Source organism: Callithrix jacchus, chromosome 8 (genome assembly GCF_049354715.1).
Source record: "Callithrix jacchus isolate 240 chromosome 8, calJac240_pri, whole genome shotgun sequence".
Lineage (NCBI taxonomy): Eukaryota > Metazoa > Chordata > Mammalia > Primates > Cebidae > Callithrix > Callithrix jacchus.
In genome coordinates this window covers 79,742,937-79,769,332 of record NC_133509.1, presented here as the reverse complement: position 1 = coordinate 79,769,332, position 26,396 = coordinate 79,742,937, and the positions used below count along the sequence as shown (strand labels likewise).

General features: G+C 37.4%; 1 protein-coding gene and 1 non-coding gene across 5 annotated transcripts in view; both read right to left on the bottom strand.

Annotated features, from left to right (window-relative positions):
- FANCM (FA complementation group M) overlaps positions 1–26,396 on the bottom strand; it is an 81,589-nt gene that overhangs the window by 14,833 nt on the left and 40,360 nt on the right. For all 4 annotated transcript variants that reach the window (XM_035260418.3, XM_078334829.1, XM_078334827.1 and 1 more), the window contains 8 exons: positions 21,387–21,544; positions 17,998–18,153; positions 13,615–15,511; positions 8,198–8,292; positions 8,018–8,086; positions 5,620–5,748; positions 3,629–3,785; positions 884–990 (listed from right to left, as the gene is read on the bottom strand). In XM_035260418.3, the coding sequence (XP_035116309.3) occupies positions 884–990; positions 3,629–3,785; positions 5,620–5,748; positions 8,018–8,086; positions 8,198–8,292; positions 13,615–15,511; positions 17,998–18,153; positions 21,387–21,544 (2,768 nt within the window). The remainder of the gene's footprint in view (positions 1–883; positions 991–3,628; positions 3,786–5,619; positions 5,749–8,017; positions 8,087–8,197; positions 8,293–13,614; positions 15,512–17,997; positions 18,154–21,386; positions 21,545–26,396) is intronic.
- On the bottom strand, positions 7,504–7,669 carry LOC118145448 (U1 spliceosomal RNA). Its single transcript, XR_004730553.2, has one exon. It is a non-coding gene; the product is annotated as a U1 spliceosomal RNA (small nuclear RNA).

The window sequence follows — 26,396 nt, the reverse complement described above, 5'->3', positions numbered from 1 at the left end:
AATATGAAAATGTTATCCATAAATGACATTACCTATAATTTTCAGAATATAAAATTTTTATGAAAACAATAAATTTTAATCAACCAAAAACAAAAACAGGATCTTTTTTATTTATTTATTTGGTTTTTTTTTTTTTGAGATGGAGTTTCGCTCTTGTTACACAGGCTGGAGTGCAATGGCATGATCTTGGCTCACCACAACCTCCACCTCCTGGGTTCAGGCAATTCTCCTGCCTCAGCCTCCTGAGTAGCTGGGATTACAGGCATGCGCCACCATGCCCAGCTAATTTTTTGTATTTTTAGTAGAGACAGGGCTTCACTATGTTGACCAGGATGGTCTCAATTTCTTGACCTTGTGATCCACCCACCTCGGCCTCCCAAAGTGCTGGGATTACAGGCGTGAGCCACCACGCCTGGCCCTCTTTTTTATTTTTTGAGATAGAGTTTTGCTCGTCGCCCAGGCTGGAGTACAATGGCACAATCTCGGCTCACTGCAACCTCCACTTCCCCGGTTGAAGTGATTCTCTTGCCTCAGCCTCCCAAGTAGCTGGGATTACAGGTGTGTGTACCACCACGCCTGGCTAATTTTTCTATCAGAAGAAACAAGGTTTCAACATGTTGGCCAAGCTGGTCTCGAACTCCTGACCTAAGGTGATTCACCAGTCTTGGCCTCCCAAAGTGCTGGGATTATAGGTGTGAGCCACCAGGCCCAACCAAAAAGGGATCTTAAGAATTCATTTAGTCCACCTTCCTTACCTTAGGCAGATATTACCTCAAATAGCTCTGAGAGCCCACTTTTAGAAACAAAATGGAGGCGTCAGTAACAAGAACATATTTCAACATCACCATCCAGGAATTCTCCATTATATTTCTATAGTTCATACCTGTGAGAAAATGTTTATGTTTTTATGTGTCTTATGAACCATTTTGTACTTATTGTTCATCATTGGACTACGCAAAGATTTCATGTAAACAGCTCTCATTTCAGAATCTGTGTAAAGATAAGAATTTAAGATAAAGTAGCAAAATTATTTAAATGAAAACCAGCAAGGTATTTAACTTCAATTTATTTCAAATTTACATGATTCAAACCTTGTACAAATATTTTACACACAAGATAATATATATTAAAAGATGTCTATAAATAATTATTCAAAACTATAAAGTTAGGAGTTTTGTCTTTGAAATCAGATCATCTAGCTGAGTGATCATGGACAACTTAAGCTCCCTGCTTTAGCTATCTCTCTGAAAATGAGGATTCAAATAGCACCTCTTCACTCAAAATAAAAGTATACAAAGACCTTAAAACTGTACCAGATTTACAGAAGTTTCAAGAAAAATAAGAAATCCAGACTGAAAAGCAAATATGCACTAAAGATATTAAAAGACATAGCCAACAAAAAGTATGTTTCATAATTTTCAGTTAAGTGAAACCCGGGAAACACTGGTTTTTTTATGCGTATCATTTTTTAAAGTTTTAATGTAATGAATGGTACTTGAGACATGATACATAAAAACAAAAGTTCATGTGAATTTCGAGGTTCTTTTTTAAAAAAAGCTTTGAAACTGTACATAGTTCAAACATACTGTGTCTCAAATGGAATTAATTTCAGATCTCTCCTCTAATCACCATCTAAACTGTTGCATCTGCAGCCTTCCCAGTATCAGATAATAGGGACAATGTCCTTCTTGTTGTTCAAGCTTACTGTCTCCTTTCTTTCTAATCCATCAGAAAATCCTGTCAGCTTTATGTATCCAGAATCCAATCTTTCTTTTTTTCTTTTTGAGACGGAGTTTCGCTCTTGTTTACCCAGGCTGGAGTGCAATGGTGCGATCTTCACTCACCACAACCTCCATCTCCTGGGTTCAGGCAATTCTCCTGCCTCAGCCTCCTGAGTAGCTGGGATTACAGGCAAGCACCACTATGCCCAGCTAATTTTTTGTATTTTTAGTAGAGACGGAGTTTCACCATGTTGACCAGAATGGTCTCGATCTCTTGACCTCGTGATCCACCAGCCTCAGCCTTCCAAAGTGCTGGGATTATAGGCATGAGCTACCGCGCCCAGCCCCAGAATCCAATCGTTCTCACTCTCCTCAGTGCTACCATCTTGGTAGAAGCCACTACCATTCCTTGATTGGAGAACTGCCAACAGTCTCCTAACTGGTCTCAATCTACCTCTGTTCCCCCCGTAAGTCATTCTCAACACAAAAGTTAGAGGGATTCTACTAAATTATGTCAGATTATGAACTGGCTGCTATTTATCTGATCTGCCTACTACCTTCCCTTTTCCCTCATTCCAGTCCTTCAACAGGCCAGATATATTACTGACTCAGGGCCTTTGCACTGGCTGTTGTCTTTGTATCAACATTCTTCCACTGGATTGTATTGTAAACCTGCAAAAGCCACTTCTATTAATGAATATCAAGGGCATAAAATCTTATCCTGCAAATTATATCAGCATTAAGGGCAATACTAAGAACACTGTCATTAAACACTTTTTTCTTTACAATCATGAACTTTGGGAAATTTTGCCACTAAATAATATCAGAGACTGCAAAAACAGAATAAATGGTGAGATCTGTGAAAGATTACTGAAGAGATAATCTGAATATTTCTCACTTCTGTTATAGCCAATCTGAATCACCTTCCTCTAAATGTATTTTATGTAAGATCTGTTCAAGCATTATTTAAACACATCATTTTCTGAAAGTAAACTACCCTTACTTGGCACATTTAATAAATTTAGCTTTGCATTTTAGTTGGTTTTAACAATCTACATCACTAAACTTCTCTTCTTCTAGTCTTTGATGAAATGTCACCTTCTCAATAAGGTCTATTCCTAATTGCCTTATTTAAAATCACAACTAGGCAGAGTGCAGTAGCTCACAGCTATAACCCAGTACTCTGGGACACCAAGGTGAGAGGATTGCTTGAGGTCAGGAGTTGGAGACCAACCTGGGCAACAAAGTGAGACTAAATCTCTAAAAAAGGCCAAAAACATTAACGGTCATGTTGCACATGCCTGTAGTCCTATTGGAGGCTGAGGCAGGAGGATCTCCTGAGCCTATGAGTTCAAGGCTACAGTGAACTATAACTGTGCCACTGCACCCTAGTCTGGGTAACAGAGTGAGACTCTGTCTCTAAAAAATTAAATTTAAAAATAATAAAATTACAACTTGTCTATTACTTATACCCTCATCCCCAGCTACTCCAAATCTTTCTTATCTTGTCCAACTTTTTTATTTTTCTATGATTTTTTTATCTTACAGTAAACTAAGTAATTTAGTTAGTATGTATATTGTCTCTTTCCATTTGAATGTAGGCTCCATAAGAAGGAATTCTTTGTCTATTTTGTTCATTGATATATCGTTCTTAAATGCCTTACATAGTACCAGGCAATAGCAGGCACTAAACACTTGAAATACTCAAATTAGCAGAAGTCTATAAACAACCAAGTCTAAAATAAAGCAAGTATTAAAGAATTCAAATGAAAATGACCAAATAAATATTTTGCACATACCACATTTAATTGCCTTTAAGGTCCAGTTTCATTAAACACTGATTAAAAGTTTAAACATAAGCACATAAAAACATTTTTAAAAACTTTAAGCATCATTATAACATTTACCATTAATAGCCTGTGAAAGCTGAGTTTCATCATTTAAAAAGTCAAGTAATGAGGAATCCTGTTCATTTTCAGACTCATCATTTTCATCTGATGAAACACATTCTGCATCTTCTTCAGAAAGTTCTGCTTCATCATCTAAAAACTTCCTAGCTACATGCTAAGACAAATTAGAAAACATGAAGATACTATTGAGGAAATAATTTTCTTTCATGATTGGAAATAATTCTGGTAAACTGATTTCTTATCAATGCTTTCTAGATTAATAAAATAATAAAAATAGAAAATGTCTACGCTGGGCATGGTGGTGCACAGCTGTAATTCCAGCACTCTGAGAGGCCAAGGTGGGTGTATCTCCTGAGATCAGGAGTTCAAGACCAGCCTACCATAGTGAAACCCTCTCTCTACTAAATACAAAAGAAAATTAGCCAAGTGTGATGCAAATGCCTGTAATCTCAGCTACTCAGGAGGCTGAGGCAGGAGAATCACTTGAACCCGGGAGGCGGAGGTTGCAGTGAGCTGAGATGGCGCCATTGCACTCTAGCCAGGGCAACAAGAGCAAAAGTCCATCTTTTTTTTTTTTTGAGACAGAGTTTCACTCTCGTTACCCAGGCTGGAGTGCAATGGCGCCATCTCGGCTCACCGCAACCTCCGCCTCCTGGGTTCAGGCAATTCTCCTGCCTCAGCCTCCCGAGTAGCTGGGATTACACACACGCGCCACCATGCCCAGCTAAATTTTTGTATTTTTAGTAGAGACGGGGTTTCACCATGTTGACCAGGATGGTCTCGATCTCTTGACCTCGTGATCCACCAGCCTCGGCCTCCCAAAGTGCTGGGATTACAGGCGTGAAAAAAATTCCAAGAAGAAATGACAAAGTTACATTTCCATTTTAAAATTCTGATAATTCTGTCATAAGTAAAATAAAGTAAAAATCAGCATATCTGCTTGTTTTTTTTTTTTGAGACAGTCTTGTTCTGTCTCCCAGGCTGGAATGCAATGGCACAATCTCGGCTCACTACAACCTACTTTTGCCAGGTTCAAGCAATTCTTCTGTCTCAGCCTCCAGAGAAAATATTGTATATTTTAGTAGAGACGGGTTTCGCCGTGTTGGCCAGGCTGGTCTCAAACTCCTGACCTCAGGTGATCTGCCTGTCTCGGCCTTGCAAAATGCTGGGATTACAGGCGTGAGCCACCACACCTGGGGAATTTTTTTTTTTTTTTTTGAGACAAAGTCTTACTTTGTTGCTCAGGCTTTAATGCAGTAGCACAATCTCGGCTCACTGCAACCTCCGCCTCCCAGGTTCAAGTGATTCTCCTGCCTCAGCCTCCCGAGTAGCTGGGATTACAGGCATGTGCCACTACACCCAGCTAATTTTTGTATTTTTAGTAGAGACAGAGTTTCACCATGTTGGCCAGGCTGGTCTCGAACTCCTGACCTCAGGTGATCCACCTGCCTCGGCCTCCCAAACTGCTGGGATTAGAGGCGTGAGCCATCATGTCCAGCCTGCTTGATGTTTCTTAATAAGCATAAAATCTCCTGAGTCTTCAGGCTTAGTTCTTTCAAAAAAATTACTGCACCACAAGAATGTAATCAGAAAGGAAAGGTACTGAGAACACTTTTTCAAGTATTTGAAAATTGGACAGAAATAAGAAAAACAATATGATGATCATAAAAGCAAATATGTTAAAACTCAAATTTCTAACTCTATATTGTTCAATTTGAAACATAAATTCTCAGTACACTTGAGTTTTTTGATATTCATTCAAAGTAATATAACACTGCAAGATAAAGTATCAAAACACAAAGAAAAACAAAAAAACTATACTTTGAATTTAATTCTAGTAGAAAAACTAAATGGGTGTCAAAATATGTAACAGTTTTTTCTATAAAGAGAATTCATAGAGAAATCTACTTTGATGTAAAACCAATGATCTTTACTGATAAACACACACATATATATATATAAAATAAGCTAAAAAAAAAAAAGATTACCTTTAGGTGACTCTGTCTCTTTCGGACTTTGATGCCTCTTCTGGCATTCCTGTTACAAACCTTGAAGTCTTCTAATTGTGAATATGGGTTGTAAAAATTCTCACTCTCATCACTAGATGATAATTCTGACTATAATAATTCAACATAAATCTTGCATAAGAAAAAATAGTTGAATTTTTTTTATTTTAGTGCATTTCTCAAGGGTTGTTTCTTTTTTCATTTTTTTCTTTTAAAATATCTGGCCCAGTATTTTCTTCCTAGATCAATTAAAATTACTCTCACAACTCAGAGTGATGTTATAAATATATATTATTTATGTTATAAATACTTAAGAATGAAAAAGTAAATAGGTAATATTAAAATGCTAAAATACTAAATTAGGTTATAAGTAATACTAGTATAGGTATTCATTCAATATAGTATCACATCAAATATATTTGATGAAAACACACTTTTAGTTTTTATTTTTATTTTTTTCTGCAAACACTATGGTGACTTAGAAAACTGATACTTTTAGTTTAACAGTATTTCCTTCAGAAGATCTTCAAAAACTTCACAAAGAACAAGTCTATAAATTTGGCCATCGGCCATCAAAAGCAGTCCAAACATAGGAATCCTTTGAAACCAATATAACAATAACGAGTTTTGATTATGAGGCCTACCACCATATCTCTTACAGAATAATATAAAACCAGTCAAAAGAATCAAAAGTTTATCAATATCATTTCAATTAACAGGAATAAATTTAGTTTAAAACAGATTGATCATCAGTATTATTAATATTTTAATTCATTTCTTCTAGTTAAGGTAGCAAGTTGTTCTTCTCGTGAGGTCTTATGAGTACAAAAGGTTAATACGGACCGGTTGCATTTTTAATTACATATGGTTCCCAACTTACAATGGGAACTTAAACCTTACGATTTTTAGACTTCACCAAAGTGCAACACTTTATTATAAAATAAGCTTTGTGTTAGGTAAGTGTGCCAAAATATAAGTGTTTTGAACACATTTAAGGTAGGCTAAGATAAGCTATGATATTCAGTAGATTAGGCGCATTAAATGCATTTTCAACATATGTTTTCAATTTATGATGTGTAGCAGGATCCAACTCTATTCTAAGTTGAGGAGCATCTGTAATTTTACATAAATTATCCTAGACTGTATTAGAGAATTAAAACAGACAAGATTTGCTAGTCTCAAAATTTAGCTATCAGCTATAAACTGATGATTATCATTAACCTTATCCCAAAGGAATTTGCATTATTATACATCATCTGCCCATCTACTCAAACTTCAGATTCAGTCACCAATGCCTGCCAGACACTATGACTCTACTATCCCACAGGAACCTCACACTCTAATCTGCACAACACTTAGCTTACCATCTCTTTCTTGTTTTGCCTAAATCTGTAACACACTTGCCAAACAGCTCAAGGCAACCAGAGTCATCTTGGACTCCTTCCTTTCCTTCTTTCAAACTCATTCAGTGATCAAATGAAAGAATAAGCACTTCTAATACCTGACTTCAATTTTTCTCCAATTTTACTTCTTGAAACTCTTTTGTCTTTACAATCTAATAACATAGACATGTCATTTCTCACCTTTGGGTCTTTCTTTAAGCTGTTCATTTTGTTAACAATGCCTTGTCTTCTCCTTTCTTTGGCTAGCTGCCACATTCAGTTTAAGATTTAATTAAGGTATGACTTTCAAGAAGCTTGCCAGAAGATCCCAAGATCAAAGTTAAGGGCTTAACTTCCCATCATTCAACTTTAAAAATTATGCTGAGATTATCTGTTTACTCCTTTATCTCTCCTACTGGGTGACTTAAGACACTATCAGGATATATTATTTCTTTTCTTTTCTTTACTTTTTTTTTTCTTTTACCAGGGGAAAGTGCGAATGCAGTCCCCCACTACCACAAATTATGCAGTCGAGTTTCCCACATTTGGGGAAATCGCAGGGGTCACAGCACATCCGGAGTGCAATGGGTTAGCCTCGCCCTGGGAAAACCACCTTTGTGATCATGGTAACTTCCCTGCCAGGTAAGTATAGTACCAGGATATATTCCTTAGAGAATCCCCAGCAACTTACACAATAGACACATACTAGGTATTTAATGATACCTACTTGCTGAACTGCTAACGTATACTGACAAAAACAGGATGGTTTTCAGAGAGTCTAAAATTGTTTAATAATTATATTTATTGTGCTTAGGAAAGTTTACAGTGAATACATCTTTGAAAACTAACAGAAGCTAGAAATTCCAATCACATACAATAGAATATCAACCTTTCTATTAAGGATTAAAAATACCTACATTTATCTATACATATATTTTTCTTGTAATTTTTATCCCAAAGGAATTTGCATTATTATACATTATCTGTTATTTACTTACTCTATTTATAGAAAATCTGCGCTTTTTGACAGCATGAAGCGGAGAATCAACTTCACTATTTTTCTGATCCTAAAGCAAGTAAATAAAGTAAAAGGTAACAAAAGTCTCAGCAGAAGTCCAAGTATAGAAGGAAAAGAGCCTTTGATATGATTACACTATTGCAATTACTGGAAGACTCACCTCAGGAGAGTTTAAAACATTTCCTTTTGCTTTTTTAACTTTTCTTTGGAAAATCTCATCATCTTCGCTTTCATTACTTGTTAATAATTGTCCATCTATATTTGAAAAATAATGAATGGTTAGTAGATTTAAGTTTACCCAATCATAACAATCTATTTTATTGACTGTTTTTCTACATTAAGAATTCTTTCAGGCGATCTCAACATTTATTCACTTTCAAAAAAAAGATAGTCTTTGAGAACTTTGGACAAAAAACCTCAACAAGAAGAGAAAAACCTTAAAATGCCAGTGAATAAAATAAGACAATATCTTTTGTTAATAAACACTTTTGAATGAAGTTCAATTTTATACATTAATTGAAATGAGGCCAGAAAAATACAAAAATGTAATTTCATTAGTCACTGTTTCCCTTAATAGAATTTATCTTTAAAATCTGTAGTCTTTCTGCCCTCTGTGTCTTATTTCTACCTGAAAGAGTTAAAGCATAAAAATGCCAGGCACAGTGGCTCACGCCTGTAATCCCAGCACTTTGGGAGGCTGCGGCGGGCGAATCACTTGAGGTCAGGAGCTCGAGACCAGCTGGACCAAAACAAAGAAACCCCTCCTCTACTAAAAATACAAAAATAGCTGGGCATGGTGGTGCATGCCTGTAATTCCAGCTACTCAGGAGGCTGAGGCAGGAGAATCACTTGAACCTAGGAGGCAGGGGTTGCCATGAGCCAAGGTCGTGCCATCACACTCCAGCCTGGGCAAAAAGAGTGAAAATCCACTCAAAAAAAAAAATGCAAGCAACAAAACAATATATGAAAAGATTCTTTGTTATGTATGTGTTTTCCATGTGTGTTTGTGCGTGCATGAAATAAAAATTGGTAAGATACAACACAATATATATAAATACGATAAAATGTTGTAACTAAAACTGTGCAGGCCAGACTTAATAACTCACTTCCAACAAAAGGATAACATGAAAATGAAGGTGTATGACTTATGAGTCTAGTTTATAAAAGGTATTGTGGCCTTATTTTTGCTTTGTGTCTTGCATCACTTGCACTGGGAGAAGTCAGATGCTATGTTTTATGACCGTATCAGGCCTGGAATGGTGGCTCGCACTTGTAATCCCAGCATTTTGGAAGGCCGAAGGAGGCAGGAGTTCGAAACCAGCCTGGACAACATGGCAGAACCCTATCTCTACAAAAAATACAATATTTAGCTGAGCATAGTGGCACATGTCTGTAATTCCAGTGGCTGAGTCAGGAGGACTGCTTGAGCCCAAGAGACAGGTGGCAGTGAGTCATGATTGCACCATACATTCTAGCCTGAGTGACAAAGTGAGACCCTGTCTGAAAAAAACAAACAAAAAACCCACACTTATCCAACTATCTTATGAAAAGGTCCACATGGCAAGAAACCAAGGTCTCCTACTAACAGCAATATGACTGAGCCACCTTAAAAGCAGATCCAGTTGGGTGTGGTGGCTCAAGCCTGTAATCCCAGCACTTTGGGAGGCCGAGGTGGGTGGATCACGAGGTCAGGAGATCGAGACCATCCTGGGCAACATGGGGAAACCCCGTCTCTACTAAAAATACAAAAAATTAGCTGGGCTTGGTGGCACTTGCCTGTAGTCCCAGCTATTCAGGAGGCTGAGGCAGGAGAATTGCCTGAACCCAGGAGGCGGAGGTTGCGGTGAGCAGAGATCATGCCACTGCACTCCAGCCTGGTGGCAGAACAAGACTCTGTCAAAAAAAAAAAGGGCAAGGGGAGATCCTCCAAAGCTATTCAAGCTTTCAGATAACTGCAGCCCTGGCCAATGTCTGGACTATAACCTCATGAAATATCCTAAACTAGAACTATTCAGCTAAGCCACACTTAAGTTCCTGTTGCAAGGAAACCTTGAAGTAACATGTCTGTTATTTTACATCATTAAGTTTTGCACGTAGATTGTACTGCAGCAATAGATAAATAATACAGATTTTGGTACCTGGAAATAGGGAGTTGCCATAACAAAAATCTAAACTGGGAAAGTTGCTTTGGAACTAGATAGTGGGATGCTGAAAGAACTTTGAGAGTTTTAGTGAAGGAAGGCCTGAAGAGCCTCAAAGAAATTGTAGGAAGATTAGTTGGTCATTGAGAAAATGGTGGGTGAGGGCTTAAAGAAAAGTAGGAAAAATCTTAAATCCTTTATGTAGGACCAGAAAGTTTAGCAAGATTGCAATTGGCACAAAAAGGAATAAATGTACCTAATTTATGGGGTGACCCATAGACAAAATGTTGCTTTTTGCTTTAACAGCAAAATGCAAAAGGAAAGACATTAAGGACAAACATGAAACAGTTCACATTTGCTGATTTTGAAAACTCCCAGCCTCTCCTGATGGAAAACAATACTAAAAATGAGAAATTTTCTTTATTTTTTCTTTTTCTTGAGATTGAGTCTCGCTCTGTCACTCAGGCTGGAGTGCAGTGGCCGGACCTCGGCTCACTGAAACCTCTGCCTCCCAGATTCAAGTAATTCTCCTACCTCAGCCTCCCAAGTAGCTGGGATTACAAGTACCTGCCACCATGCCCCGGTAATTTTTAGTAGGACGGGGTTTCACCACATTGGACAGGCTGGTCTCCTGACTTCAGGCGATCTGCCCGCCTTGGCCTCCCAAAGTGCTGGGATTACAGATGTAAGCCACTGCAACTGGCCAAAATTATTTAATTAATTAATTAAAATTTCTAGGCAAAGATCAAACCCAGAGGACTGCCAGGAAAATATTATGAAGCTGAGGTTGTAGTTTAAATGCTTTAAGACCTCCATAAAAATCAAAGGTTGTACCTCAGAGTACCATTCAGTCAAGCAGTAAGGATTTTATCTTATTTATTTATTTAGAGACAGAGTCTCACGTTGTTGCCCAGGCTGGAGTACAATGGTACAATCTCAGCTCACTGCAACCTCTGTCTCCTGGGTTCAAGCAATCCTCCTGCCTCAGCCTCCCGAATAGCTGGGACTACAGGCGCATGCCACCACACCCAGCTAATTTCTGTATTTTAAACAGAGACAGGGTTTCACCATGTTGGCCAGGCTGGTCTTGAACCCCTGACCTCAGGTGATCTGCCTGACTCAGCCCCTCACAATGCTGGGATTACAGGCATGAGCCACTGTGCCAGGATCATTAAGGATTTTAATGAAACTCCTCACAGATCCTCTCAAACAACAGGCCTTCTAAGAAGCTTTTTTTATTTTACTAATTATTTTAAGCCACTGAGGTTTTGGGGGTACTTTGTTAAATAGCAATAGATAAGAAATACAAACCCACACAATAAATTTATCCTCGCATTCTGCTAATAAAACATCTACCCAGACAGATAAACTTGAGTGATTTCCTTTTTGCGGATGAGCGATATATAAATCACCTAGTTTTTCTTTTTCATTATCTTCTAAGGAAGCCAGAGTTAAATGCAGGACTCAGGTATAGTAACCAACTCATTCCAGTAAGGTTTCTTTTTAGGTGCTTTCATGATGTTTTAATGAACCATGTTTTTCATATATAATATGGAAAATGAGCTTAAATTCTTTCTTTGAATTAAATAGAATAAAAAATACCTAAACATTTTCCAATAAATAATTTCCCTGATATGTGCTAATAATTATTTTGCCCATGATTAATAGTTAAGTACAATCCTAGAAAAAATGTTTTAGTGCAAATCTGACACAAAACCAGAAAAATGATCTCACTCATTAACATGGACTTCATATAGAGGTTTTCAAGCAAATACTGAACCCTCATAAGCAACATACACTTTGTAAAATACATATATATGTCATGGCACAACCCCAGACTATATAGAACAGCCAGGTTTTGAAAATTAAACCTATTTCCAGAATTTACTTCCAACATGCTTTCATCTTAAATAGAACATTCACGAACCATGTCCTCCATGCTAACGAGAATAACATATGGAAAAGATTTACAGAGGAAACTCTCCTTTTATCCTACAGCTACTTTTTATTCAGCTTTTAACAGAAGGAGTAAAATTCATAAACGGCTTGATATAATAATCTGTGGAGCTGTATTATACAGCAGGACTTCATATCAAACATCTATCACTATATCTTCTAGTTTTTCTGTAAGTGTAATGGTTAAATTAGAGAAATCCAGAGATTTCTCTGACTTTTTGTGGTCTGGTCTCAATCTTCTGAATAGTTTTTATTTCTCAAACATTTTGCTACCTACAACTCTTACTTCAGACTTTCTCCCAAAATCATACTTTCCTTCTTTCTCCTTGCTTTCATCATTTTATAACATCCAAATTATGTCTTTAGTATCTTCAACATACTAAAAGCATAAATATTCCCAAGGAACCAAAATGAAAACCTACACTATATATAAAATCTTGGTCAGATGCAGTGGCTCACGCCTGTAATCGCAGCACTTTGGGAGACTGAGACAGGCGGATTACCTGAGGTCAGGAGTTCAGGACCATCTTGGCCAACATGGTAAAACCCTGTCTCTATTAAAAATACAAAAATTAGCCAGGCGCAGTGGCTCAAGCCTGTAATCCCAGAACTTTGGGAGGCCGAGGTGGGTGGATCACGAGGTCAAGAGATCGAGACCATCCTGGTCAACATGGTGAAACCCCGTCTCTACTAAAAATACAAAAAATTAGCTGGGCATGGTGGCGCGTGTCTGTAATCCCAGCTACTCAGGAGGCTGAGGCAGAAGAATTGCCTGAACCCAGGAGGCAGAGGTTGCCTGAACCCAGCAGGAGGAGGTTGCACTCCAGCCTGGGTAAAAAAGAGCGAAACTCCGTCTCAAAAAAAAAAACAAAAACAAAAACAAAAATTAGCTAAGTGCAGTGATGGGTGCCTGTAATCCCAACGACTTGAAAGGCTGAGGCAGGAAAATCACCTGAACTCGGGGGGTGGAGGTTGCAGTAAGCCAGCCAGGACTGCGCCACTGCACTCCAGCCTGGCCAAGAGCAAAACACCGTCTTGGAAAAAAAAAAAAAAAAAAATCTTTCCAATCTAATCAAACTCAAAATTTCATCATCCTCTAAACCTTTTCAACATTCAACAGCCACTCTCTGATTATTCATTTGGTAGTTATTTCCACATTTTACTGGCATCTTTTTAAATACATATGTCACATAATTATGTTTTACAACCAAGACCTAATGTGAGATCTTATATATCTTCATATATTTCATAATGTCTAGCAATAATAACCTTTTCCATACCATGCATGCCATAGTACATATAAATAAAATAAATCTAATATTAGTAAGATCAGCTTAAGAAAAATATAACAAACCAATTATCTAATTCAATATTTATATTGTACCATATACTAAAAAATTCCATTTGGAAAAATTACCAAAGTATTTGTAGAGTAATTATTCTAGAAAGAGTTATAGACTTTATAAAGATGGAATCTTACCTTCAACAGAATGACAGGATTTATGCAGATATATCTGACCACTGCTGTTAGACTTTTCTAGAGAAAATTCTGAATAATCAAAAGTTGAATTCAATGCTTCTTTGAATCTTTGTAGATTCACTTTTTCCTTATTAGAATCTGGTGTCTTAAGTATTTCCTTTCTTCTATTATAAAATGAGTTCAGTGTGTTTGATTTAGAGAGTGGGGTACTCATAACTTTTTCTCCCACTGGTAAAGAAAACTGAGAATAACCAGGAGATAACAATTCTTCATTTTTTGCTGTACTTAGTGGAAAATTTACACATTTTGGATTCTGTATATCTTCATTTGATGAGACAACAGTTCCACTTGTAAAATTTTTGCTATAATCTGTTGGTATCAGTGGTGGATTCGAAACAGAATTTGCATCACTTATCTCCTTAATTTCCAAATTCCTTCCAGATAGATGATCTAGAGGTCTACTGCTATCTGATGCATGTTCCAATATTCCATCATCGGAATCTGGACTACAGAATCCTAAATCAAAGGTAACAGAAAATAAATCCCTAGAGCAATCAAAAATATCCTCATTATTCTTCACTGTTTCTTTCTGTATACCTCTCAAATCATTATGAGACTCAAAATTATTAGCATCACAGATGATTTGATCTTGGGGTTCAGAATTATTGTCCAACAAAAGTTCATCAGAAATTAAGAACTGAGAGACCAGAGGCTTTTCATTAATAGCAATCTTATCTGACTCATGCAAAGATTTGCTTTTACTGTTCAAGGGTGAAAGACTCACATCATTAAAGTCTGTATTAACATCTTCAAATAATAGTAAACTTTCATCTTGGTCAGTGGACAATACTGGGAGGTCACTGTTATCATCATCGTGATTATTCTCTCCAACTAAATTCTGTGTGGGGACTCTGTGTATTTGGACACGATTGTTAGGTACTAAATTTTCATTTTGATTATGTTTATGTACATCATGGTCACAGAAGCTTGTCACATCAGAAATATTATCATTAGGTATATCAGAAAAGCATTTTTTTTCAGATGGATAATTAATACATTTAAGTGAATTCAATTCTAAATTCTGCTGAGAATTCACAGCTGAATGTGACATCAAACAGGTGCATTTATCACTTTGTAAATGCTCTGCATAGGGTAAGAAAAGCAAATTCTCAAGTGCAGAACTCTTAGCAAATTCATATTCTAAGTCTGAGAGTCCACTAAGAGGCGGAGGAGAATGAGATAAAAAACTCTCTACATTAGCTAGTACCTCTTTTGTCAGTGAGTGACAATTAGAAAATTGATCATCTGTTCTAACAATATACAGCTCTTCTTCAAATGGAAGAAATAAGTTAGATGAAACAGATTTTTCATCACTGAAACTGTTATAACCAGAATCTAAAACATTTCCAGCAAATGAATTAGATTTATTTTTAAACTGACACTCTGTTAATAATACACATGGCTCTTTAATAAGGTTTTCATTAATAGTACATGTGGCAGCAACTTCATCTGTATCTGATGTCCTTTCATCATTTGGTAGGTCTACTTGAAAAATATTTTCAACAATAGAATTTCTGTCAGTATCTAAAGAATCTATAATACTATGATTATTTTCTTTTTTAAGCTGATCTTTGATTTCTTTAGACACCTTTTTCTTTAAAGAAACAATTTTAGTAGGTTTGATGTGAGTTTGTTTCAAAATGTCAGCATATTCATCAGATTCTATCACTGAGGATGAACTGTCTTGATGTATCTTCCTTATAAATGATGATTTCTTGTGAGTGATAAAGGTGTCATTGGCAAGATTATTAGATTCATTCCTGGGAGCAATAAATGTTGAGTTGACATCTTCCATTTGTAAATAAGATTCAATTTCCAATTCATAGCTGCAGTCTCCCTATAAAGAAAGAAAATTTTAAAAGCCACAGGAAAATAAAACAGAAAGCCAAATATGAGAGGAGTTTCACTATATTAAAATTTCCCTTATTACATTATTCCAATGATATTCTTTTATACATTAACAGTTATTCTGATAAATCAAAATTATAAAGTACACTATTGCGAAACTATCAAGTTATCATTAATCAGCTGACTTTGTCATATCCCCAGTACTTAATACCCAAAAGACCCTTGATGACTATTTGTAGGAAGGACAAATTTAATGAATATGTAAGAACATAAATACTGAGTTTTGTACTTCTAACACTTTACAGAATTATTCCAATTTTCTAAAAATAGGTATTTTAAAAATCATGTATATTAATAAAAAACACATACATTTGTTAAATTTACTCTTTCAATGGCAGTAAACTAAGAATAGCTTTTAGAACATCCAACTTAATAGTAACTATATGTGTACTAGGTTGTATCCTGGAATATATTTCTATTTTTAACAAGTTCCTAATCAAGAACTTGTATAGTAAATTTCTAAGTGTTACTTATCTCTAAGTTATTAGCTAAAACTAAAATCTCCACCATTCCTCATTTCCCCCAAGAATGCTACTTTAATCAGGATTCCTCTAGTACTCTTAGACTTTTGAGCAGTTACCTCTCTGCTTTTTTCTTTTTTTTGAGAGCAGTCTCACTCTGTCATCCAGGCTAAAGGACAGTGACTTGATCTCAGCTCACTGCAACCTCCGCTTCCTGGGTTCAAGTGATTCTTCTGCTTCAGCCTTCTGAGTAGCTGGGATTACAGGCATGTGCCACCACACCTGGCTAATTTTTTGTATTTTTAGTAGAGAAGGGATTTCGCCATGTTGGCCAGGCTGGTATCGAACTCCTGACCTCAAGTGATCCGCCTGCCTCAGCCTCCTATAGTGCTGGGATTACAGGCATGAGCCACAGCGCCCGGCCTTCTCTGCTTTTATGAATAATAAATATAACAAGCATTAATGTGAGCCAAGGTGTCTCCCTGCTAGTTTATATACTCCTCTTAAACAGGATATTTTCTCTGGTTTGCTCATAGTGTTAGCCATAAAGGAGGGAACAGAGTGTGGCATATAGAAGGCACTCAATAAACATACGTTACTTTGATTGCACACATTTTGCTGGGATCCACATCTAACTACTTTATTTATGTTGGGGGAAGCAGCAAAGGAGAAAGGACTTACAGAGCGCCTACATAAACTGGTTATGAGTAACATATAAACTGGGAACAACAAACTGCAGCAAACTGCAGGAGGCCTCTGCGGAGGCAAACTTTTCCATGCCTCATGTCCTGGTGCAGGGTGACCTAAGCTGTGTTACCATAAACACTGTGTTTAAGGAGGTAAAACCCCTTCGTAGCACTATGATGTAACCAGACTTGTAGGCTCCTTGTAAGGCCAGAGGTTCCATCAGCTGTACATAGATAATAGACTAAAGATAACCACATGTTCTTGTTTTGTGAAACTCCCAAACTGCCACTGTTATCAATCTTTAGAATGACATACCAGTTAGGGCTCACTGATTGATTTCCAGCTCACTGATTCACTCCAGCATCAGGTCACCCTCTCCCCACCATTGCTCCACCCCTGTAGATCAAAGTGACTGTAACCAACAAGATAGTGTGAGAGATCACACTTAGGGGCCTTCACTGCCTCCATGACAATGATGGCCCGCTGGTCCCACTTTTTGCATTCTTAGTCTTTTTCTCATTCGTTTGTCGCCACTGAACTCAGGGTACCAACAGGTGATGTGGAGGGGCTGGTTCCCTACAATTTACATGTATGCATGACCAAAGGCTAATAATAAAAATAGGAGCTACAATTTACTGAGTACTTATTATATGCCAGTTACTAAGTGCGTTATATGTATTAGGTCATTTAATCCTCACAACAATCTTATAAAATAAGTATTATCACTATACTTATTTAACAGAAAAAACCGAAACACTGAGAGTTAACTTCAAGCACACAATAACTTACAAGCGTACAAGCAGTAGGAGACAGAGTTTGGATTCTAACCCAGGCATTATGGGTTTCACACTCATAACTGGTTCACTATGCTGACTCTAGGAAGAATAATTAAGGAACTGCTCAAGGACTCTACAATTCTCTAAACTAGGACCAGGATACAAGAAAAATATCAAATAAGCTAGATGATACAGAATATTTCAATAAATCCCAATCCAAAAGAATCCTAAATTAGCTTTATAAGCAGTTTACATAAATCATTAAGTATATTAAATTCTACTCTGGCCTATCAATATTTACAGATGATATTCTTCTTCTAATTAATTAAATCAGTTTCTTCTCTTAAGGCAGAAACTCATTCCTTATTGAGGTCACAAGGAACTATACAGAAAAACAAAATATTTCTTATTAATTCAAATTAAGAAAAATAAAATCTAACTACTCTACTTTTACTACCACACCAGAAGAGAAAATTAAAATAAAACCCTACCTCTTCGTGTCTCATTCCTTCTATCATTTGCACAAGGCCTATAAAATGGCGGCATCGATCTGAGTGATCAACTTGATACGTAGGCAAAGGATGATCCTGCCACACTCTCCATTCAGAGAGAGAGAGTTGATGAATTCCAGGTGTTGGTTCGTGAGTCTTAATTATTTGAAAAGTAATAAAAATGATGAAAACATACTGAAATTTCACAAATTTTTAAAAAACACTCAATATACATGTAATCAGCTTAACATAATCTGGATCCATTTAGGTACTCCCAACTAAAATCTGAGAAGAAAAAATGAAAATAATTTCATGAAGCAGAAAGATGACCTTTAAAATATATTTGTTAAATAACTGTTAGATGACGTACAAGTTGACAATATTCCTGTTTACATATTTCCATTTTAAGAGCAAATAGTTAAATATTCTAAAAGAAATCTTTCCTGAGGTTGTTTTCCTAGCTCTCCAGGCACATATGCAACCTTTGATCAGTTCTCTTGACTTTCATAAAATTAACCAATAATTTGTTAATAATAAATGAACAATAAGATCAAATTTAAAGTATTACCTATAACTTCAAAACAAAAAGTGAAAACTGGTTTACAAGGATGCTTATGAAAGCATAACTTTGTTTACAGCCAACTGATCTTCAACAAAGCAAACAAAAACATAAAGTGGGGGGAAGGACACGATATTCAACAAATGGTGCTGATAACTGGCAAGCCACAAGCAGAATAATAAAAGTGGATCTTTATCTCTCACCTTATACAAAAATCAACTCCAGATGGATCAAAGCCATAAATCTAAGTCGTGAAACCAAAAAAATTCTGTAAAATATTCAAAAAACTTTTCCAGACATTGGCTTAGGCAAAGACTTCAGGACAAAGAACCCAAAAACAAATGCAACAAAAAATGATAGATGGGACTTAATTAAACTAAATGCTTTTACACAGCAGAGTAAACGGAGAACCATGCCACAGAGTGGGAGAAAATCTTTGTAAACTATGCATCGAGCAAAGGACTAACACTGAGAATCTTTAAGGAACTCAAATGGCCAACAAACATATAAAAAATGTTCAATATCACTAATTATCAGGGAAATACAAACCAAAACCACAATACAATACCACCTTACTCCTGCAAGAATGGCCATAATTAAAAAATAAAAAAATAATAGATAGTGGTATGGATGTGGTGAAAAGAACACTTTTGCACTGCTTGTGGGAATGTAAAGTAGTACGACCACTACAGAAAACAATATGGAGATTTCTTAAAGAACTAAAAGCAGAATTACCATCTGATCCAGCAATTCCACTACTGGTTGTCTATACAGAGGAAAAGAAGTCATTATATTAAAAAGATACTCACACATGTATATTTATAGCAGCACAATTCACAACTGCAAAAATATGAAACCAGCCTAAATGCCCATCTACCAATGAGTGGATAAAAAAAAAACGTGGTGTATATAGGCTGGGCGTGGTGGTTCATACCTGTGATCCCAGCAGTTTGGGAGGCCAAGGTGGGCGGATCACGAGGACAAGAGATGGAGACCATCCCGGTCAACATGGTGAAACCCCATCCCTACTAAAAATACAAAAAATTAGCCAGGCGTGGTGGCACAGGCCTGTAGTCCCAGCTACTCAGGAGGCTGAAGCAGAAGAATCGCTTGAACCCAGGAGGTAGAGGTTTCAGTGAGCCGAGATGGCACCATTGCACTCCAGCCTGGCAACTGAGTGAGACTTTGTCTCAAAAAAAAAAAAGGAGGAAAAAAAAGAAAATGTGGTGTGTATATATGTATATACCATGGACTACTCAACCATAAAAAAAAAGAATGAAATAATGGTATTCCCAGCAACTTGGATGGAGTTGGGGACTATTATTCTAAGTGAAATAACTCAGGAATGGAAACCAAACATCGTATGTTCTCATTTAGAAGTAAGAACTAAGCTATGAGGACACAAAGGCATAAGAATTACATAATGGACTCTGGGGACTCGGGGGGAAGGATTGGGGGGAGGCAAGGGATAAAAGACTATACACTGGGTGCAGTGTACACTGCTTAGATGATGGGTGCACCAAAATCTCAGAAATCACCACTAAGAACTAATCCATGTAACAAAACACCACCTGTTCCCCAAAAACTATTAAAAATTAAAAAAAAAAAAAACTGTTTACAAGGATGCTTATGAAAGCATAATTTATGTTAGCAGAATATTGAAGGCCGGGTGCTGTAGTTCACACCTGTAATCCCAGCATTTTGGGAAGCCGAGGCAGGCAGATCACAAGGTCAGGAGACTGAGACCATCCTGGGTAACACAGTGAAACCATGTCTCTACTAAAAACACAAAAAGTTAGCAAGGCATGGTGGTGGGCACCTGTAGTCCCAGCTACCCAAGAGGTGGAGGCAGAAGAATCACTTGAACCCAGAAGGTGGAGGTTGCAGTGAGCCGAGATTGGGCCACTGCACTCCAGCCTGGGAGACAGAGCAAGACTCTGCCTCAAAATATATATATATATATATATATATATATATATATATATATATATATATATATATACAGAAAAAGCCAGATGCAGTGGTGCACACTTTTAGTCCCAGCTACTTGGGAGGCTGAGGTAGCTTGAGTTCAAGAGCTGATAGCAAGCCTAAACAACAGAGCAAGACCTCATCTCTTTAAAAAAAAAAAAAAGTTGGCCGGGCGCGGTGGCTCAAGCCTGTAATCCCAGCACTTTGGGAGGCTGAGGCAGGTGGATCACGAGGTCAAGAGATTGAGACCATCCAGGTCAACATGGTGAAAACCCGTCTCTACTAAATATATAAGAAAAATTAGCTGGGCCTGGTGGCGTGTGCCTGTAATCACAGCTACTCGGGAGGCTGAGGCAGGAGAATTGCCTGAACCCAGGAAGCGGAGGTTGTGGTGAGCCAAGATCGTGCCATTGCACTCCAGCCTGGGTAACAAGAGCGAAACTCTGTCTTAAAAAAAAAAAAAAGTTGAAAAGAATCCCAAATCACAATAGGTATATAGTCAAGCAAAATATGGTATATTGCAGCTATACCTATTGTGTTCTGGGATTCTTACCTTAACCATGTAATATTATGCCTATATAGAAATATTTAAATTACAGTAACGAAAGAAAGGCAGAACTTATGTAAAAATATCACAGTTGCTTAAATATATACAATAAATAAGAAAATTAGTAGTTTTGTAAACTTAGACTTTAATCATTTTTAAAATAATGATTACATTCTTAATTTCTTATAATCCAATGACATTTATCTCATTACTCCCAAAGCTATTGCTTGATCATTATAAAAAACATCTGAGGGGTTTTAGCATTCAAGTGGGGGGGGCGGGCGGGAACATCTGAAAATATATTCAACTTACTCGTCTGTTTTCCTCATTTTGTAAAGAAGAAAACTGAACTTGAGGCAATGTTATCTCTTTAATTTCATCACTATCTCTTAATCTATAGAGTTTGTTCCATAATTTAAATTCTTCTTCTGATAAGAACCAATCTTTCTTTAGGTTACTTTGCCTTGTTCCTATAAGTTGAAAAAATAATGGAAGAGAGATTTTTTAAAAATCTGCAAGGCAAAAAAATCCACAATATCAATTCAAACTCTGTCACCCAGGCTGGAGTGCAGCAGCACATTCAGAACTCACTGTAACCTCGAACTCCTGGGTTCAAGCAATCCTCCTGCCTCACCCTCCACAGTAGCTGGAATACACTCATGCCACCAGGCCTATCTAATTGTCTTATTTTTTGTAGATACCAAGTCTTGCTATGTTGCCCAGATTCAGCTCAAACTCCTGGGCTCAAGTGATTCCCACTTCAGCCTTGATTCTATTTCTTAAAACTAGTATTCTTCATATAAAACCACTTAGTTTATCACTTCGTGCTTCTAAATGCCTCCTAAACTTCTCTCACCTCTCTGAATGTACCTATTTGTCTGGAAGCTAACCTTTGGTAATGAATTAACAGAACAGAGCCAGGTAGCTATTGGAAAGTCCATCTGACGCTTGGTGGGGTGTTGAAAGTGGGCAGGAAAGGCCAAGACTTTGAAAAGGGTATGTATCTTAAGTCTTAAATGGGGGTTGGGGGCAAAAGGAGTAAAGGGTTGGGGGAACAGACTTGTTGCTTTAAAAAAGGACATAATAATAGACTTTAAAAAATATGTATAACACATTAATTCTTTTCAGCTTCTATAATCTCTAACAATCACCAAACTGAAAAGCCTTAACAGTACAAAGCAGGACCTCTGGCTAATACATAGGAGAGCAGAAAAATTGAGGAGCTACTGAATTAAAATTCAGAAAACTGGCTGGGTACAGTGGCTCACACACCCTCTGTGGGAGGCCGAGGAGAAAGGATCAGTTGAGGTCAGGAGTTTGAGAACAGCCTGGGCAATACATCAAGACCCCAAGTTTAAAAAATAATAAAATTAGCTGGGCATGATGTTGCATCCCTGTCATCTTAGCTACAGAGGAGGCTGAGGCAGGAGGATCTCTTAAGCCCAGGAGTTGAGGCTTCAGTGAGCTAGGATCATGACTCAGGTATTCCAAAATATAGTGTAAGAAGCTTTTTTAAAATGTTTAAAAAAAATATCTTCTTTGCATATGTTTCCTCATCTGTAAAATAAGGGGGTTTGAACTAAACAATCTCTCAGGCCTCTTTCAGACCTGACATGTAGAGGCTCTAAGATTTTGAAATAGCCATGGAAGGAAACTAGTCCCTTAAAATAAATTCAGAGTTGCTGGGTGCAGTGGCTCACACTTGTAATCCCAGCACTTTGGGAGGCCAAGGTGGGCAGACCACCTGAGGTCAGAAGTTCCAGACTAGCCTGGCCAACACAGATGTACAAATGTAAAAATGAGCCAGGTGTAGTGGCACACACTTGTAATCCCAGCTACTCATGAGGCTGAGGCAGGATAATTGCTTGAAACTGGGAGGTGGAGGCAGCAGTGAGCTAAGATCATGCCACTGAGCTCCAGCCTGGGCAACAGCATGAGACTCTTTCTGAAATGAAATGTAATGAAATAAATTCAGAGCTTTAAGCTCAAATGAATTACATACTAGTGTATATAATATGTACTATGTATATACACTAGTGTATAATTTACATACACTAGTAAATACATAGTATATACACTAGTATATATTTTATAGATTAGTATAAATATACTAGTATATTGATACACCATTATAGAATTATAGAATAATTCCATACATAAATCACATAATCTTAGCAAGATAAATCTTTGACACTTGAAAAATCAAAGAAAATGGAAGGAAACAAGTATAGAAAAATGAACGTTAAGTTTATATTATCCCAATTTCTTAAAAGGATAGGTTCCAGATATTCAATAAAGAATTTGCTATCCACCCAAGTAATATTTTAGAAATAATTGTTAAACATAAGATTAATTAGCAACTATAAAAAATATAATGACTAAAAATGATTTATCCAACCTAATCAAGTTTTGATGCTTTTATTAATTTATCAAATTCAAGAAAACTAAAAAGACATGCTATGTTTTTATTTTAAGCAAATAACTGGCAAAATCTTGAAAAATGACAGGTATGTTCCTATTTAGTGGATTTGTATTAGGTTTAATAGACATAGCCAAAAAAACACTGATTGACAGCTCTGAGTTAAGGGAAAGAACATTAGCAAATTTGAATCCAGAGCAAATAGTAGGAGGGTAAAGACGTAAAAAATGCATGGTATGAAAATCAGTGGAACAAACAGTTGAACAAACTTGAAAGATATGGCCTTCAACTACATAAAGAACTGTTATAAAGGTAAACCAAAGATGAAAACTGTACTTTTTATCTGCAAAACTAGATCAATGAGATAAAGGTACAAAGACACAGATTTTTCTACATAAGAGTCTTCTACTATATAGGGTCATTCAGCAATGGAATGAACCCTCATAAAGAAATATAATTTTTTTTTTTTTTGGGGGGGGAGGAAGGCAGGAAGGGAGGGAAGAAGGATGGTAGGGAGGAAGGAAGGGATGAAGGAAGGAAAGAAGGGAGGAAGCGGGAGGGAGGGAGGGAAGGGAAGGAAGGAAATCAAGCAATGAGAGAGACATTGCCGACCTGGATCTAGAGGTTTACAAGTTGATTTCTTTTTTTTTTTTGAGAGAAGGAAAAAAAAAAATAAGTAAAGGAGAGGAAGAAAGAGGAAGAGAAAGAGGGAGAGTACATGGAAATATTGCTTTATTTTGAAAAAAATTGGGTATTATTAATGACCAATCAGTTTCATTTAAACTTATGGGTAGGTGTGATGTGGTATTGACAAGAATGTATATTTTGTGTATTTGAAGTGGAGAGCTCTATAAATATTTATTAAGTTTACTTGTTCTGGATCTGAGTTCAAGTCCTTGATATCCTTATTAATTTTCTGTCTCATTGAGTCTAAGTCTCTATGTATCTGGGTGTTAGGATCGTTAGCTCTTGTTGTTGCATTGATCCTTTTACCACTATATCGTTGTTGCTTTAAAATCTATTTTATCCGCTACGAGATTTGCAACTCCTGCTTTTTATTTATTTATTATTTATTTTTGCTCTCTATTTGGTTGGTAAATCTTTCTCCATCCCTTTGTTTTGAGTCTTTGTGTATCCTTGCATGTGAAACAGGTCTGGATGTAACATGCCATTGGGTTTTGGCTGTGTCTTTTGATTGGGAGATTTAGTCAATTTAAATTTAGGGTTACTGCCATTTGATGTTGACTGGCTATTTTATCCATTCGTTGGTGTAAATTCTTCTTTATGTTGGTGCTCTTTACTTTTTGGTGTATTTTTAGAAAGGCTAATACTGGTTGTTTCTTTCTGTGTGTAATGCTTCTTTCAGAAGCTCTTGTAAAGCAGGCCTGGTGGTAATAAAATCTCTGAGTTCTTGCTTGTTCATAAAAGATTTTATTTTTCCTTCAGTTGGGAAGCTTAGTTTGGCTGGATATGAAATTCTGGGCTGAAGGTTCTGTTCTTTGAGGATGTTGAATATTGGCCCCCACTCTCTTCTGGTTTGTAGAGTTTCTGCTGAGAGATCTGCTGTAAGTCTGATAGGCTTGCCTTTGTGGGTAACATGACCCTTCTCTCTGGCTGCCCTTAGTATTTTCTCCTTCGTTTCAACCCTGGTGAATCTAACGATTATGTGCCTTGGGGTTGCTCTTCTTGAGGAATATCTTTGTGGTGTTCTCTGTATTACCTGGGGTTGAATGTTGACCTGCTTTGCTAGTTTAGGAAAATTTTCCTGAATAATATCCTGAAGGGTATTTTCCAGCTTGGATTCATTCTCTCCGTCGCATTCAGGTACACCTATCAAACGTAAATTTGGTCTTTTCACATAGTCCCACATTTCTTGGAGACTTTGCTCATTCCTTTTTATCCTTTTTTCTCTAATCTTTTCTTCACGTTTTATTTCATTAAGTTGGACTTTGACCTCTGATATCCCTTCTTCTGCTTGAACAATTCGAGTGTTTAAACCTGTGCATACTTCTCGGAGTTCCTGTATTGTATTCTTCAGTTCCATTAATTCACTCATACTCCTCTCTAAGTTGTCTATTCTCAATAGGATTTCATCAAACCTTTTTTCAAAGTTCCTAGTTTCTTTACCTTGGGCTACAACGTGTTCTTTTAACTCACCGAAGTTTGTTATTATCCATTCCTTGAAGAGTGATTCTGTCATCAGGAGGCGCTCGTTCTCCATCAAGCCTTGTTCCATTGTTGATGTGGAACTGTGATCATCTTTAGAGGGAGAGGCGTTCTGACTTTGAGTATTCTCGACTTTTTTACGCTGGTTTCTTCCCGTCATTGTAAATTTATCCTCCTGCCGTCTTTGAATTTACCAACTTTCAGATTAGGTCTCTTGAGTGGGCGTCCAGGTTGTTAGTTCCCAGGGCCAGAGCAGCCGCCTTAAAACTGATGGTGCTTTTCTGCCCAGGATTCTCCTGTAGGGCTTCCTTCTTGTTTCCGTAGTAGGCGACTCTGCCTTCCCGGGGCTCCAAACCTCGGTCAGAAGGGGAACCGGTCCGTTTACTCTGAGCCGAGCGCTGCCGCACCGAGGTGCCGTCACAGTCGCTGCGCCGGGCTCTGGTGTCGTGCTGGGGGCCCTTGTGGGTTCTCCGAACCTGTTTACTCTGCTCCGAGAGCTGCCGCGCTGAGGTGCCCGCGGAACCGCTGCGCCGGCCACGAGAGTCGCGCTGGCCACCCGTGTGTTTCCTCCACTGGGGGATCTTCTGCTCCGTGAGCGACCAGAATTTGTCTGAAAGTGTGGCGTCCTCTAGTTCTCCGCTCCTTCCCTGAGAGCTGCAATCCCGGGATGTTAGCGATCGGCCATCTTGGATCATTCTCCAAAGAAATATAATTTACATTAACAGAGGTATTCAAGT